Source organism: Otolemur garnettii, unplaced genomic scaffold (genome assembly GCF_000181295.1).
Source record: "Otolemur garnettii isolate 467f Iridium unplaced genomic scaffold, OtoGar3 scaffold00066, whole genome shotgun sequence".
NCBI lineage: Eukaryota > Metazoa > Chordata > Mammalia > Primates > Galagidae > Otolemur > Otolemur garnettii.
The window spans coordinates 10,267,830-10,282,914 of NW_003852461.1; the positions used below are offsets into that span (position 1 = coordinate 10,267,830).

The following is a 15,085-nucleotide window of genomic DNA, read 5'->3' on the forward strand; positions in this document are numbered from 1 at the left end:
GGGACACTAGGACGTAAGCTCAGACTCCAGCAGGCAGGCTGGCCGCGCTGGGACACTAGGACGTAAGCTCAGACTCCAGCAGGCACGCTGGCCACACTGGGACACTAGGATGTAAGCTCAGACTCCAGCAGGCAGGCTGGCTGCGCTGGGACACTAGACTCCAGCAGGCAGGCTGGCCGCGCTGGGACACTAGGATGTAAGCTCAGCTTCTGTGTGTTGTACTCTGTCCTTGTGCTCGAGAAAGTACCTGTTGCTTTTAAGATATTTAAAGCACACTCTCAGCCTTAAGCTGTTTTACCTACTTTCTAACTGGCTTTGAGGGCACCTAACCCTGTGTAAGGGGCTCTAGCAAATGGTGGGGAGGGAGGATTTTGTGTTCTTTCAATGACTTCCTTGTTGAAGTTCAGTCACTTGTCAAACAGGAAAACAAAAGCTGAGGCTGTTGTTTATGTGTCCTGCAAGCCGGGTAGAAGCGCTAGGAGGGGTGGACAGTGTTAGGTGTGAGCCTTCCAAGCAGACCTGTGTATAATGACCGTGGACACAGACAAGCCCTGTGCGTGGTGAATTTTGTGCATTAGGGTCGAAATAATCACTCCAGTAAGAATGTCACATAAGGAGGCTGTGCTAACGCTCTCCATCGTGACAAACCGTGTTGGCCGGGCTAACAAATGAGAGGGGAAAAGAAAGCAGTGATCTTGATAATCCAGCAGCCTGCATGGCCTCCTGATCCCCAGGAAGGTGGGCGTCAGGGCAGTGCTGTTTCTGCTCTGTGTGTTCCTCTGCAGGATCAAAAATGTATTTTTAGTGTTTTAGGTAATGCTTAGGAATTATTTAGAACTCACAGTCCTTTCCACAAGTTTTAAAAACGTACTATATTTCTTTTCTGGAAGAGATTGTGATTCTGCGAAGATAAAATTTAGTGTTGCAGCCGAGTGTGTTGGGCGTTTGTTTCCAGTCTATTTTAATAACAGGCCAAGCAGGTGCGTTTGCAAAAACCAAATTAAAACAACATACACCGCGCTAACTGTAAAAGCGAGTGCAGAGCCTCTTGTTTACAGTGAGAGTTTCCCTTTGACAAGCGGTTTTGGAATCTGAATGCCTCTCTTGTGAAAATTGCTGATAAAGCACTCCAATATGAAATTATTATGAAGCATGCACATCTTTAAGATAAAATGTGACATGCTTTAAGTTTTGTCTTTGAGGAGAGCTGCGAAGGGACTGGTATTAGGATGCTTTGAATCTTTTGAGAGGAACTGAGTGGGGCGTCATCTCTCCGTGGCGTCTTGCTGTTGATGGGACCCGGCGTGCTGTCCTGTTGCTCTGATAGCGCAGGTTTGGTTTCATTTTTAAGGATGTGGAAGAGGTGGGTAGGATCGTATGATTTAGGCAGGCCCTGTAGACTTTGAGAGATACTCTGTGAAGGTTTGCTAAATATTATAACACGTTTAAATGATAATAATTGACTGAGTGTGGTAGCTGCCTATTTGTTAGAGCCGTGGCAGCCTCAAGCAATATTTTGAAATCTTTTCAAGGACATTCCTTATTAAAAAATAGGGTTGCGTGTAAAACAGTCATGCTGTCCAACTAACTTACTCAAAACATCTACTGGACTGACTAAATCTGATTAAAAAAGACTATGAAATTCTAAAGGGTTTGATTTTCTTCCTTTCCTACGCCTACAGGGAGGAAATTTAAAGGAAGGATAATTATTGACACTGATTTTGGCAAAATTCACTCTTCTGTCTCGCCTTTGTCAGGGCCCACTCTATCCCCGAGGAAATTCCTGGAGAACTTCTCAACCCACTGGGATGAATAGAAATTTCCCTTTTTTTTACTTTAGTGCCCTTTTATCTGATACACATATGGATTATAGAATGTGATTTGCCTTCATAAGAAGTTTCTCTTTGTTCTTATTTGCATGGAGTTAACTGCTTTATCAAGACATTTTCATGCATAAAATAAGACCTTGAGGATCGTGTTCAGGGTATTGATACCGCACTTGGTCCCCAGGGCTCTAAATGGAGAGGTTAGTAGGGAGACCAGAGCCATGTGCATGCGTAGCAGGACAAAGAAAATGGAACTTGTATTTTTTTAATAAAGCATAAGAAAACACCAAGTCTTATTTTCCATTGAAAGGAAAAATTTAAAGTTCACTCCATGCCACATTTGACTGTCATATGTCTGGGGAGCAGTGAGGTACCCATTTTGCTGAGAAGACATGAGTTGTAAAGACGGGAGTAATAGGAGAGGCCGTGGGATGACCAAGTCCGTGCCAGGCTCAGGGAGGGAGCTGCAGACAGCTCGGGGAAGACAGAATACACCTAACATCAATTGTATCATTTTAACCACTTCTGGAGTGTGATTCAGTGGCATTAATTACGTTTATGGTGTTGTACAATCATTGCCACTATCCATCTCCACAATTTTTTTTTTTAATCACTCTAAACAGAAACTCTGCACCATTGAATGATCACTCCCATTCCCCCTGCCTCCAGCCCTTGGTGGCCTCTGTTCCTCCTGTCTCTGTGAATTTGTAGAAGTAGAATTGAACAATGCTTTTCCTTCTACATCTGGCTTATTTTACTTTGCATAATGTTTTCAAAGTTTATCCGTGTCACAGCATGTGTCAGAATTTCATTCCTTTTTTTAAGTTAAAACCTTTATCCTATCTGTGTCCTTCAATCATATCCACATCTATAAATAGTAATGTCTTCTGTGAATACAGTGACCAATTTAAAAATATATGTTAATTAGGATAAAAACAAGTAGTAAAACTTGCCATCTTGACTATTTTTAAGTGCACAGTTCAGCGGTGACTGTATTCACATTGTTGTCAACACTATCTCTAGAAATCATTCGTCCTCCAAACTGAAACTCCATACCCGTTGGACAGTCCCCCTTGTCCCTCCTCTGAGACCCTGGCTACCACCAATGCACCTTAGATTCCACGTAAGGGCAGTCGTGCGGTATTTGTCCTTCTGTAACCGGCTTATTTCAGTCAGAATAACGTCTTCAGGTTTCATGCATTTTGTGGGTGTGCCAGGATTTCCCTCTTCAAGGCTGAGCACTGCCCCGGTGTGGGTTCTGCCTCTGGGTCACCCGTTCATCTCATTTTCTTCCACCTTCTAGCTTTGGTGAGCAGTGCTGCTGTGAACACTGATGGACGCACCTCTGTCTGAGTCCTGCTTTCTGTTTTGTAGGTGTATATCTAAAATCAGAATTACATGGCACAGAGAAGGGTTTTGAGTAGAATAAGGACCAGATTTATGGTTAGAAAGATGAACTAGGTGGGCCTGAGAGAGTAGGATGGACTTGGCTGGGCAAGGGAGGTTGAAGTAGGAGAGGGGCTGGGGAGACTGAATTAGGAGCTGTTGCCACAGTCCAGGCATTTGGGGAAGGAGGGTAGTAGAACTATCTCCCCTGTACCAGGTAGAGGGGTAATAATTCTTAAGGATGCTTTACAAGAAAGAGTTTTCTCTGAAAAAAAAGAGTTTACTAGGTAGGGAGGTTTTTGGCCAAATGTACCTCTTCTTGGGCTCAAGAGAGGGAAGCTAGCAGGGCCTTGCCGTCCTCACTCCGTCCTCACTCCTCCCTAGTGCGGCCTTCTCGGCTCAGCGCCACTGCAGCTGCAGACCTTGTGGCAGGAGCAGGAGAATCAGGGTGACTCTCGGTGTCACCATCCATCAGCCTCTCCTCAGTTAGTGCACTCACATTCTAAGTCGCAGTTGGTGGGCCTGGTGTGCAGATGCAATTTCCAGATAACTCCAGAAGCCACTCTGGGTGACCAAATCACCATCCCGGAGTCTCTACTTTGGAAATTCTGGAACTGCATGAACATAGGCTTTTTTTTTTTTTAATTACATCATGGCTGTGTACATTAATGGCTTTTATTCTTATCACAAGACAACTGGCAACAGGGGAGGGGTGAGATGTCACTGCTCCCACTGTATTGAGTGGAGAGGTTTCAGGGCCTCCCCACCTGTGGCGCTGATGTGCTGTGTGACCTGGCCCTGTCATCTGTCCCCTTTCCGCCAGGGCCTGCTACCACTGCTGGTCACTGGATGCCTCTGGTTGAATGGCCAGGATTGTGGTGATGTGGCCTCAGCTCTTTCCTGCATGCGGTGGGGTTTGGGAGGAGCAACGGGGAGAAGGGGTTACAGGTGCCGTGGGCTGTGAAAGTGCTGTGCAGCCCCTCAGCCGTCCTCAGTCCCGCTGCCGCCCCAGCTGCAGGTTCCTCTTGTCTGAGTAGCCTGCTCTGTGGTCACCGTTTCCTGGGCAGGCAGGACGTGGCCAGTGCATTGGAGCAGCCACAACAGAACCTGTGCACAGATGGACAAGAGAGCCCAGACGTGGCTGAAGCCAACCCCGTGCTTCCTGGGAGTAGCTGGAAGTGGAGGGTTGGTTGTTTTCAGGGACATATGGAGGGTGGCAATGCTGAGGCCCAGAAAAATGCCCCATTTTATAAGACTTTTTTGTATAGCAAGTCATAGCTTCACGTATGTCAGAGGAACTGACAGAACTTTTTCCTTATTTTCCAACTTGAGTCATGTTGAAACCGATATAAATTACTGTCATTTTAACTAAAAGAGGCTTAGGAGCTGTGCTAACACCATCTGTGAGCTACAGCTGGAGTGAGGAGAATGACCCGGGTGCCCCTGGAACCCTTTCACTAGGACAGTTCTGCCTGGTTTGTTCAGGTGTGACCCCGGCATTCTTGTTGAGGGCCAGGCAGTAATGCAGGTGCACCCTGACATGGGCAGGTACGTCTTGGTTTGAGAAAACCCACTGTATGAAAAATCCAAGCTTGAATAGAAAGACAGATTTATAAGTTGGATTTTATGATATTCATTTTTTTTTTCCCGAGGCAGAGTCTCACTCTGTCACCCTGGGTAGAGTGCCGTGGCATCACAGCTCACAGCAACCTCAAACTCTTGGGTTTAAGTGATTCTCTTGCCTCAGCCTCCCGAGTAGCTGGGACCACAGGCGCCCACCACAACGCCCAGCTGTTTTTTATTGTAGTTGTCATTGTTGTTCAGCAGGCCCGGGCTGGGCTCAAACCCGCCACCTTCAGTGTATGTGGCTGGCACCCTACTCCCTGAGCTATGGGCACCAAGCCAGATTTTATGATATTCATAATATAAAATTTACCCTTTTTACTTTTGAAAAAATTTTACTTTGTGTAAAATCCCTTTAAATAGCTAAAGCTATATCCTCTCTGCAATGTGGATTGAAAGTATAACTGAATTGGACAAAAATCTGGGCTTTCCCACAATCTTTCAATATATCCAAATTGTAAACCTGATCTGAAAAGACTGTTTTGAATCTATTTTCTTGCCAGACCTTTACAGCACCCCAGAAACAAACATTCTTCAAAAACTACAAAGTCCCCAAAACTCTCTGAAGAAACCGCTTGACCTCCTTGTAGAGACATTCAAGCTGTAAATGTTCATTAAAGAAAATCTTTTCTCATCCAGTAGAATGTGGTAGAACCTCTGTAAGTTGACCTCAAAGGAGCCATAACAAACTGGTCACACCCAGAGGTGGTCACCGGGTCCACTGTACTGACACACTCACGTGGTAGAGCCCGTCTGGTCTGTGGAAATTGGGTCAATTTAAGGAGTGGTCAGGCACGGGTCAGTTTGGGGTCAGTCTCTGCGTCAGTCAGGGGGCTCTGGTGTGGCTGTGCAGTAGCTCTGCCTTTCCTGACATTAAACTATGGGCTCTGATTTCTTCTGCTAGATTGGTCGCTTAGTCATCGGGCAGAACGGAATCCTCTCCACCCCGGCTGTGTCCTGCATCATCAGAAAGATCAAAGCCCTTGGTGGCATCATCCTAACGGCCAGCCACAACCCAGGAGGGCCCAATGGCGATTTTGGAATCAAGTTCAATATTTCTAATGGAGGTGAGTTTCCTGTCGTTTTGAGGACTGGCGGTTTTATATTCAGCAGGACACACCAGCACTCGGAGGCTTGGAGGCCGGAGTTCTAGTCCAGCCCTCAGCAGGGGCTCTTCTCTTTGTTCAGCCCCTCAGTGTGGTGATGGTGGAGTGATGCCCATCCTGGGTGTGGATGGCTGTGAGGATGGAGATCCATGCGCAAGTCCTCACTAGCGTATGTCCGCTAGGGGACATCCTGGAGCTTTGCAGGCTGAACGATGAAATGGCAGATGTGCTGGTGACCAGGAATTGACCAATGTTGGATTCTTTGTATTCTCACATGTGTCGCACAAAATGACCTACTGTTTGCCTGTGATTTTCAGGTCCTGCTCCAGAAGCAATCACTGATAAGATTTTCCAAATCAGCAAGACAATCGAAGAATATGCCATCTGCCCTGACCTGAAAGTCGATCTCGGCGTTCTCGGGAGGCAGCAGTTTGACCTGGAGAATAAGTTCAAGCCCTTCACAGGCACGTTGGGTTCCCCCCTCCACCTGCCCTCTCCTGTTTCCAAGGTGCTCACAAAGTGGGCCTTCAACTTTGGAGAGGTTGTGGTCCCTGAGCTGTGCCAGCATTAGTCACTTAACCAGCCTGGAGTTGGGTTTGGGAGTCCAGCGTCCAGGCTCTCTGGGCCTGCAGTGATAGCAGCAGGACACTGGGAGAGTCGCTCCCAGGCCTTAGTTTCCACACCTGCACTGCAGGTGGCCCTGAGGTCACCCTCACTGCTGGCTTTTGTTGCCTCTGGTCTGTGGCAGTTCTTCAGAGCCACTGTCCCGTTTCAGTCTGGCAGTTCACCTGTGCGGGCAGCCCTGCCCCACTTACAGATGGAGAGAAGAGGCCGAGACAGCTTCAGAGACTCCCTCCAGGTCACAGTCACTGAGGGTAAAGTCAGGATTCAAACTCAGGTGTGAATGACGCCCAAGCCTGGACTCCCCCACCATTTCAGTAAAATCAGTCAAACCATTTGGGGGCTAAATTGAAACTTCCTGTATAGGCAGCTGTGGGGAATATTTTGTTGTTAAATGCCAAGGTATAATAATTGATGGAATAAGCATGATACAGTTATACTAATCAAAAGAGGATGAGCTGGTTGGTGAGGGACCCCCGTTGTGACTTTGCCCTGACACGCGTTCTTTCCACTGGACTGCAACCTCGCAGGGTGTTTTTTTTTTGTCTGAACCTACCCATGCTACTGACAACTCATTGTAGTAAAGATGGAGTGTCCCTGGGATGCATCTCACAGATGCTCCTGGGGCAGAGGAAATGGCAGTAGAGTCTCTGCTATTCCTAATTGTGTTCCTGACCACGTGGGCAGGCTCTCAGCCTTTCAGGCCGTAAGCTTCCTCACCTGTACAGTAAGACTGACCACACTTACCTCTCAGGAAGGTTGTTGGAACGGAGTAAGGTCTTTAACCACCCTGGTATACCAAGCTGCTCAGTAACTGTCCTTTTAAAACAGCCGCGGCAGGTTGGCAGCAGTGAGATCACTGCAGTGATTTCTAAATGTGTTCAGTCCTTCCCTTGTGTTCAGTCCCTTGACGTTACTTGTTCTCACAGTGGAAATTGTGGATTCAGTGGAAGCTTATGCTGCGATGCTGAGAAACATCTTTGACTTCAATGCACTGAAAGAACTACTTTCTGGTCCAAACCGGCTCAAGATCCGCATAGACGCCATGCACGGAGGTAGGAGTCGCATCTCCTCAGCCCACTGGGAAGGGAAGGGGCCCTGCTGCCTGTGTCATGTTTCCTAACAAGCCTCTGCTCACGTCTCTCTGAGTATGTTGGACAGAATTACTCTGCAACCTGTTTAGAGCAGTATTCACACAGATAAAAATCTAATTGTGTGTAGCAAAAATAGCAGTGACATTCCTCGCGGTAAGCTAGTGTGAAGGTCAGGGTTTCCACATCAAGTGTCAGGTCTTGGGTGATGGACAACTGTTGTCCGGACGCTCGGTCCCCCCAGAGACGCTGCACACGCTTCCTGCACACCCATGAGGCCAAGTGTGTTTGCTGCATGTAGTGAACAGGGTCCTGCCCCCTGAGCCCGACTAACTTCCCTGGCTGGCTCCTTGCAGGGGCAGGCTGAGCATTAAATTCAGAAACTGGGCTGTGTGCTTCCTTCTCTCCCTCTGATCTGCGAGGTCAGGCCAGTGGAGACAGCAGTCCTCGCTGTGACCCGGGACCTGGAGGCTCCCTCAGCACCCAGAGTGTCTGTACCAGGGTGTCAGCCTGGGCCTGGCCTTTGGGCTGCATGATGAGTTTCTGAGGACCATTTTGTTTCTCTGTGGGGTCAGATATCACGGAAAGTATACACGGACTTTTGTGTTTTGCTCCTGACCTCGTTAGTGTTTGTGTTTTTCATGTGTGGCCCAAGATAACTCTTACTCTTTGATTTTGTGGCAGAGGAAAAAAAAACGTTGGACACCCCTGGTCTATGTGTCTGTAATTAAGAATTTTAGAAACTTTGAGTGGCAAGGATTCTCTGTTGTGTGGGAATCCACGCGTGTCTGCCTGGTTGGGAGAGGCTTTCTGCCTGGCACTTGAACCCTCTTAGTGCTGTCTGGGCCTCCTGTTATGCTACAAACTGCAGCTGGAAAATCTCCTAATGGGCTGAAATTTTCCTTTCCTAGAGCTTCTCCCCTTGGATGCTGGCTGCCCTTGGAGTCCCTAGTTCCTTATTCAGACAAAGCAGTTCTTTTTTTTTTTTGAGACAGAGCCTCAAGCTGTCACCCTGGGTAGAGTCCTGTGGTATCACAGCTCACAGCAACCTCTAACTCCTGGGCTCAAGCAGTTCTCCTGCCTCTGCCTCCCAAATAGCTGGGACTTCAGGCGCCCACCACAATGCCCGGCTCTTTTTTGGTTGCAGCCATCATTGTTGTTTGGTGGGCCCAGGCTGGATTCGAACCTACCAGGTCCAGGTGTATGTGGCTGGCGCCTTAGCCGCTTGAGCCACAGGTGCCGAGCCCAGGCAAAGCAGTTCTGTCTTTGTAAACCGTTCAGCAATGTGTTGGGAACCTGCGACTTGCATGCTTGAGGAATAGCAGGGAGCTGGCGGATGACTTCCTTCTAAGAGTTTGAGGAACCCTGGGAACATCTGGGGATGTGAGGTGGATAAATACCAACCACTGCCAGGCTAACAAAAAGAGAGACTCTCAGGTAGTTTCTCTGGGGTTGGAAAAAGGCATCATTTGACTAGAGGTATCAAGAATGGTTTCCTGGAAAAAGTGGCAGTTGTTCATAAAACTCAGCTTTTATGAAAGAAAGACCTAGGGTAATAGAAATTAAGCAATGATTATCCCCAGTGGAGGCAGTGGCTGCAACAAAGATACAAAGGTTTAAAAATAGAGGCCGTAGGAGGAGGATGCGGTGAGCCTGGGCTGGCTGGGGAATGCGGCTGGTACGGGGGTGTCAGCTGAAAGACACTGGTCAGGAAACCGTTCTATGTGCAGGTCTTTCAGTTGCCTCGGATTCTGGGTCCCTCCCAGGCCTGGCTGCCCGATCTCAGTCTGGGGTGTGTCAGTGACCTGCTTACCGTGGGCCTGGTGGGAGACACATCTGCTAGTGCCCGACTCTGCGTGGAATGTGCCGGGGTCAGAACCTTCCAGAAGGGAGCTCATTCTCAGCATCTTAGAGATACTCACTCTTGGTGCACAAAATGTCCTTGTAAACATTTAGGACTGGCTTCTCCTGTCGCTTGTTATTGTTGTGGATTTTGGTTTGTATTGTTTTGACCAGTTGATCAGATATAAGAGCTCTGAATCCCAGCCCCCACTCCTACCAGCTGTGTAAGTTTGGGCAGATATTTTCATCTCGGAACCAGCATTATTATCTCCAAGTTGGAAGTTATAGTCATAATGTAAACATTAAAACATATGTGCCATTGTCATGCTTCTTTTTTTTTTTTTTTTAGATAGTTTCAAGCTATCACCCTGGGTAGAGTGCAATGGAATCATGGTTCACAGCAACCTCCAACTCTTGGACTCAAGTGATCCTCTTGCCTCAGTTTTTCTATTTTTAGTACAGACGGGATCTTGATTTTTGCTCAGGCTGGTCTCAAACCATGAGCTCAAGCAGTCCACCCACCTTGGCCTCCCAGAGTGCTGGGATTCCAGGCTGAGCTGCTGGCCCAGCCCCCATTGTCAAGCTTCTTTTTTTTTGCAGTTTTTGCCCGGGGCTGGGTTTGAACCTGCCACCTCCCTCATATGGAGCTGGTGCCTATTCCTTTGAGCCACAGGCACCGCCCTCAAGCTTCTTATCTATTAACTCATCTAATCCTCACAGCAACCCTGATAGGTTATGATCCCCATCTGGCAAATCAGAGAGACTGAGGCACAGAAGGATTAAATAACTTTCCCCAAATGTACAACCAGTGATTGGCAGAGGTAGGATCTGAACTGAGGCTCTGATTGCAAAGTCCTCCAGGCACTTAAACGCTGAGCTTGCCCACCTTCTGGGTCCTTCTGAGAACTGACTAAGATGGCACAGGTGTGCTGTGGGGTTGCGGCAACAGCTCCCTTCCCTGCCCTCGCTCCTCCCTTGGAGGCCCCATCTTCTCCAGCCTAATCCCTTCCCTGGAGCCTTCCTCCCCGGCAGACTTTGCTCCCCCAACCCCTGACTTCAGTGTGTTCTCACTGTCACTAGGGCCTCTCTGCTCCCCAGGACACACTGACCTCACCCCTCAATCTCACAGGCTTTAGGAAGTTTTATTTTCTGATTCTCCACATACTTTTATTTTGTGCTTTCTGTAGTCGTGGGGCCATACGTAAAGAAGATCCTCTGTGAAGAGCTTGGTGCCCCTGCAAACTCAGCAGTGAACTGCGTCCCTCTGGAGGACTTTGGAGGCCACCACCCTGACCCCAACCTCACCTACGCAGCCGACCTGGTGGAGACCATGAAGTCAGGAGAGCATGATTTTGGGGCTGCCTTTGATGGAGATGGGGTGCGTACAGGTGCATTTAAGTGAGCTCTGATGCAGCCCACCTGATCTTGCAGATGGGGGAAACGCAGGCTGCTGGTATAGGCCCTGGGAGTGACTGTCAGAAGTCCTTCCCGTACCCAAGGTCGGAACTAAGTTGTTAAAATTTTGACTGTCAGGAACAGAAATAAGGGTCACTGGAATGTCACCATGTGTTTGATTTCAGCTATCCACGTCTGCCAGGAGGGGCAGGCGACTAGGCTCCGGGCATGATGTAAGGACGGGTAGTTCCTGAGCTGTTGGGTTCTAGATACCTCTCCTAAAAACAGGTTTCTGCTGTCAGCCAGCAGCTGGCTACTTGTTTAATCTCTGGAAAAGGTTTTGGTCTCATTCATTCATTCAGATTACCTGAATGATGTAACTATAATTTTGTATTCTATATGAAGATAATAGTGAAAGAATTAACATTTTATTCCTTCTCTACAATTAAATCTTTATAAATGAGCTATTTTATTTACATTGGTGATTATGAAATCTGACAATTGAGTTTGAACTTATCCTAGAAAAAGTGCTACACACCTCACTGCTGAATATCACTAGGTCACCTTAAAGCAGCGGTTCTCAATCTGTGGATAGCGACCGGCAGGAACTGTATTAAAGGGTTGCGGCATTAGGAAGGGTGAGAACCACTGCTCTCCCTTGGGAAGCTCTGTACTGAGGCCAGCGTCTAGTCGGTCTCAGTGCTTCAAAGCAATTTTGGAAATCTTTTTCTGGATTGACCTTTAGAGCTGTTGTCATACAGCACACAAAACCCCACGTGGTTCAGCAAGACACAACCACACATCAACACGAGGACAGCTACAAGACACTGATACACCAGGGTTATGAAACCTTACAGAGTTTTTTGGTACAGTGCTGCCAACGTAAACACACACTGGCGAGTTCACAGACTTAATTGTCAGACCTTGTATGCCAATACCTCTGATGGTCATTCCGGAAAGACTTCCAGAATTCCTTTTTTTTGAGACAGAGCCTCAAGCTGTCCCCCGGGTAGAATGCCGTGGCTTCACTGCTCACAGCAACCTCCAACTCCTGGGCTCAAGCGAGTCTTCTGTCTTAGCCTCCCAAGTAGCTGGGACCACAGGCACCTGCCACAACGCCCAGCTATTTTTTGGCTGCAGCCATTATTGTTGTTTTGGCGGGCCCAGGCTGGATTCGAACCCGCTACCTTAGGTGTATGTGGCTGGCGCCTTAGCCGCTTGAGCCACAGGTGCCGAGCCTCCAGAATTGCTTTGAAGGGGCGACTAGGCTCTGGCGTCAGTGCACAGCTTCCCGAGGGGAGTGCTTAGAAGGTGACTGTAGTGATATTCAGCAATAAGGCGTGTAGTACTTTTTCTAGGATGAGTTCACGAACTTAATTGTCAGGCCTCATACGTAACAGACAAAGAAAAGCTGTGTCTTAGGTTTGTATCCCTGGTGTCTCACAGATTATAGGCACTGTGCGTGTTTATTTAGTTGGAAAAATATTGTTGTTGCTGATTTTTACCATCAGCTAGAATCCGCTATTTCCTGAAAAATAATTTTTCCCTCATCAAAATTTTGGGAAATTAAAGGATTCTTAGCAGAAAGTATTTTGCAGCGCATAAGCTGGGAGGCCTTCCCCGCAATCCTGGGTATGAGAGTGTGGCTGTGTGCCAGGCACTGCACCAGTGAAGGTGGCAGTGTGTTCTGTTGAGTCCTGCACCCCGTGATTCAGGAGGCTTTCCTTGAAGAAATCTGCCGTTGTTCCTCAAAAGGATGCCTGGTGGACCTACCAACTGCGTGAACACCAGCATTTTCTCTGTCACCTGGAACCTCCCCTAGTTCCAGAGTGTGGGAAGGGTCTGGGAGCCCAGCACTAGCTCCCAAGGTCTTTGCACTCTAATTGGAAATGGTTTTAACTCTTTGGCCCAGTGGTACTGTGTAGACCTGTTAAAAATAAAATCCAGAGTTAAAAACCTGGCAGCATAAGTAAATGCATCAGTTTTAATCTTATGAAACTCCCATGGAAGATAGTTTGGTTTCTCATAGTTTGATTAAAAGTCTTCCTTTGAATCTTCTTCCCCCCTAGGATCGGAACATGATTCTGGGCAAGCATGGGTTCTTTGTGAACCCCTCAGACTCTGTGGCTGTCATTGCTGCCAACATCTTCAGCATTCCGTATTTCCAGCAGACAGGGGTCCGTGGCTTTGCACGAAGCATGCCCACGAGTGGTGCCCTGGACCGGTAGGTCTCACCTGCCCCTTGGCCCTCCCATCTCGGGCATCCTGCTCCTCCCCACGCCCCACTGTGTCCGGCATGCATCCTCCCCTTTCAGCACAGGCATGTGGTGCCTGGTGTGTGCTGAGTGGGTCTCGTAGGGGGGAAGGGCAAGCTCCTTTCTGGACCAGATGCTTCCCCCTGTGCCCCTCAGCACCCTGCACCCCCGAGCCCCTGGCATGGACCACACCGAGTTCTGGTTGCCTGTTTGCTTGACCAGCTGTCGCGCTGGACTGTGCCCCTCTGCAGAGAGAGGGTTTCCTTATTCACCACCCTAGATGCTGCCTGGCTGTGGTGTCCCTGGCACATAACACCCACGGCATTTTTTAAAAATGAATGAATGTTAACAAGTAAACGAGCAGGTAGCACTTCCCGTCCTTGAGACGTCCTTCTGGACGACCACTTTCCTTTCCAGGATGCAGAGGGTTTGGGTGAAAGAACAGACTGAAGTGATTGTAGAGTTTCAACCCATCTAGATCACCCCGGCACACTCGGACACAGTGAACGTTCATTCATGCAAAATCCAAACAGAAAGTTCAAATAGGTTAAAAAATATATACATTCAGTTTTTATGAGATAGGAATCAGTGATGATAAAAGAGTTGGTATCTCAGAGTTTGATGTTGGTGTTTATTGTGTATCACTGTGTTCTGCAAAGGCTCTAAGATGGCTTGCAAGATCACATCTAAAAAATTAAAAAATAAAAGTAATAAATGACAGATGAGGACTAGGGAGGATATTAATTAGAATATGTCAGAGGCCCAGAAAATGTTTGCAGAATGAAAGAATAAATGAATTTATGAGTAAAAGTTCAGGCCAGGGAAGAGAGAGATTTATATATCTAGGCTCTTATAGAAACACTGGTATTCATTGGACGTTACCTTGTCCTAGACACCAAATCCTTTATGTGTTTTAATACTGAGACCAGCCCCATGAGGCAAATGGTGTGTACAACCCCATTTTATTTTATTTAGTTTAGTTAGTTATTTAGAGACGGCTCTGTCACCCAGCTAGAGTGCAGTGGCATCATCATAGCTCGCTGCGACCTCAAACTCCTGGGCTCGAGTGATGCTCCTGCCTCAGTATCCCAAGTAGCTGCAGCTATAAGTGTGTGCCTGGATGCTGGATAATTTTTCTTTTGTTTGTAAAAAAAAAATAGAAACATGGGTTTAAGTAGCCTACAAAACAGCCCTGCATGTTTTACTGCTGTTGTTTCTTCTGAAATATTAAACTTGGTGTTCTGAATTAATTCTTTCTTCTTCCTCTTCTTCCCCTACTCGGAATTCACATAGAACAGCCCATTGTGCTCAAGTTTTCTCTCATGATTTTCCACCAGTCTTAGAATTATGTGCACCTTTGAGTGGTGCTAAATGGGACCCTTGATCACAGTAACCTTGCTCTTTTCCATCCCCACGTGGCTACGCTAACAGTCCTGCTGTGATGTAACTTTGATTTCATGCCTTTGAAGGGTGGCTAATGCTACAAAGATCGCTTTGTATGAGACCCCAACTGGCTGGAAGTTTTTTGGGAATTTGATGGACGCAAGCAAACTGTCTCTTTGTGGGGAGGAGAGCTTCGGGACCGGTAAGTCCGCTCATAACTGCTGCTTCCAGGGAAAGCTTAGCCTGCTGAGATAGCACTGAACTAGTGGCTGATGGTCCTAAATCAAAACAGTTACTTATGACCATCCTGATGAAGGGCACACATCTGAACAGCACAGTCAGCCAGGAGCGTTCTCCTACTTTCAGAGGATCACAGCTACAGAGTCAGGGAGTTTGGGGGCCTCCCTGGCGGCACGTGGCCATTGGGTCTGCAGGATTAAACAGTGATAAACATTTTTTTCTTCCCTCAGTGGGAAGAAACAGGATGGAGGGAGTGCATTTTTGTTTTTAAGGGAGGATTTCAACACAGTATTAAATCTTTCTTTTTCATAGGTCCA

At 47.6% G+C, this 15,085-nt stretch overlaps 1 protein-coding gene across 3 annotated transcripts in view; it reads left to right on the forward strand.

Moving 5' to 3' along the window:
• PGM1 (phosphoglucomutase 1) overlaps window positions 1–15,085 on the forward strand; it is a 69,621-nt gene that overhangs the window by 27,564 nt on the left and 26,972 nt on the right. For all 3 annotated transcript variants that reach the window (XM_003793135.3, XM_023515126.1, XM_003793136.3), the window contains exons 2-7: window positions 5,740–5,902; window positions 6,259–6,405; window positions 7,492–7,617; window positions 10,683–10,873; window positions 12,960–13,114; window positions 14,615–14,730. In XM_003793135.3, the coding sequence (XP_003793183.1) occupies window positions 5,740–5,902; window positions 6,259–6,405; window positions 7,492–7,617; window positions 10,683–10,873; window positions 12,960–13,114; window positions 14,615–14,730 (898 nt within the window). The remainder of the gene's footprint in view (window positions 1–5,739; window positions 5,903–6,258; window positions 6,406–7,491; window positions 7,618–10,682; window positions 10,874–12,959; window positions 13,115–14,614; window positions 14,731–15,085) is intronic.